At 41.6% G+C, this 2,061-nt stretch overlaps 1 protein-coding gene across 1 annotated transcript in view; it reads right to left on the minus strand.

Moving 5' to 3' along the window:
* The window catches only part of LOC119586246, a gene marked incomplete at its 3' end in the record, with an annotated part of 5,175 nt that continues 3,114 nt past the window's right edge, over window positions 1–2,061 (minus strand). The window contains 1 exon segment of the mRNA XM_037934949.1: window positions 1–1,829. Within this exon segment, the coding sequence (XP_037790877.1) occupies window positions 108–1,694 (1,587 nt within the window). The 5' untranslated portion in view covers window positions 1,695–1,829.

The following is a 2,061-nucleotide window of genomic DNA, read 5'->3' on the forward strand; positions in this document are numbered from 1 at the left end:
TTTGATTTTCAAGGAGTATATACTTTCAAATATGACTTTTTGAAATAACATATTTTATTTGAAGGTAGTGGTATTTACTGATTGCTGATTAGTAATTTTCATGAATATCAAGAAGCTTTTAAAATCTCCTTAAGTTCTTGGCCATCCTCCCAGTCTGTACGCATAATAAGCTTGAGCTGCCAGTTATTCTCCTTGATTCGCTGCACGAGAGAATGCAAATCCTGATTAGAGAGCCCATGCCAGAAGGCAAGAGGGGCTAGGTAGCACAAGTCAGGGCAATGCAAGAGGAGACAGTCTATCCCCTTCAAGCCAATGGCACACTCATTAATCTTTAGCTTGTGTAATTTTCTAAGGCCATCTTCAATCACTGCGTAGATGATGAGGTCATCGTTGATGCACTCAAAGGTCTCTTGGTATGGTTCTCTTACAAAGGTGATGTCTAGTTCTCTCAATTCAGGTGCGTTGGTCAAAAGAGCTAGGAGGACCTTGGATGTCCCGACAGTTACTCGTGCAAACTTTAGGTATGGCCATTCTGACATCTCTGTTCCTTCTAGCAAGTCTACAGAAGATTCTAAATGCTCTAAGTTGGGGGTGAGTTCCACCAGCCATGACAGATCAAGGTAGGAATTGATGTGGTCTACAAGTATGAGCTTCTTCAAGTTCTCTCCATTACCGAGGAGATAGTTGTATATCTGATTCACGAAATTGCGGTAGTAAAGGCTGAGAGTGAGGGATGAGATGGAGCTGAAAATATGAAGGCAGTCAAGAGAGGAAGCATCGGTGTTGAGGCAGGTGAGATGAGGACACACTATGTTCATAAGAGATGCATGGTGTGGTAGGATCCTTGCATCCCACAACTCTTGTAGCTGGAAGGTCATGTGACCTTCTTCTGGCTGTAACATTTCCATGACACTACTAACAGAACCTGCATGAATGTCTCCCCCAAATGATTGAAGTTTGGGGACATAATGCAAAAGAATGACAGCACTTACTAGACTCACATTAGTCTCACTCAAACAAACATACTTTAAGCTCTTGGCACAAGGTTGTGTTGGGATATCCTGTAGGCTTAGCTTCTGCAGATTTCTGCCCTCTACAGATAAGGGATCTTTCAGCAGAAGGTTTGCTACAGACTCATCATCAACCTTATAAGAACCACTAACATCTAAATACTCAAGATATGGACAATTTGTCCCCATCATTCCAAGAAGTACTGTGTCGGCAACCCCCTTCAGAATCACCCATCGCAAGTTCTTCATCTGACTGAAGATTCGATAGAAAGTGTGATTAATATCCGTTAAATACTTCTTGTCTGACTCTGTCTTCAAGTTGCAGGTCACACCAATCTTAGTCAGATTGACCATCAAGCCAATGGTAAGTGTGCGGTAGAAGTGCCATACCTCATCTACAAAGCCATAGCCTCCTTTTGTGAAGTCAATGATCTGAGTACTACGGTCTCCCAACAGCTCCAGTATCAGGCATTTGCTTGACAGATCCCACTTGTACATGTGCTGTTGGAAAATGATGTTGAGAAGCCTTTGTCTGATATTGGAATTGAGGTGTGCTGTTATGTATTTCCGCTGTTTCAGGCGCTCCTTTGGGGCTCCTAGCCGCTTCACATTCCTAGCGAGCCACTCTAACACCCATTCAATACATATGTTGGTCAGAGAAAGAAAAGGCTTATAAGGTGGCATTGTTTCTGGTAGATTTCCTCAGAGGTTAAAAGAGTAAACACCTCAGAAACGAATCAAGAGAATGCATATATTAAAGTATGTCACAGCCCCACTTGTCTTGTCCTTCACTCACAAGAAGTGGATATGGTGACGTGTCTGCAAGTAAAAGAGAACTTGCTGTAGCCTTTTTCTTCACTACATTTGAAGCTCATGCATGACTATATCTTGTTTTTTTTTTCAGTATAGTTGAAGAGTGTACAAAACATCACATCATTACTACCTTTCAACACAAATTTCTATTGACATAAAAACCTGACAAACAAACTCCCACTCGATATCTGCTCTTCTAGCAAAAAATGTACAGGAACTAAATCCCGTTCTATGATAT

This window comes from Penaeus monodon, chromosome 21 (genome assembly GCF_015228065.2).
Source record: "Penaeus monodon isolate SGIC_2016 chromosome 21, NSTDA_Pmon_1, whole genome shotgun sequence".
NCBI classification, from domain to species: Eukaryota; Metazoa; Arthropoda; class Malacostraca; order Decapoda; family Penaeidae; genus Penaeus; species Penaeus monodon.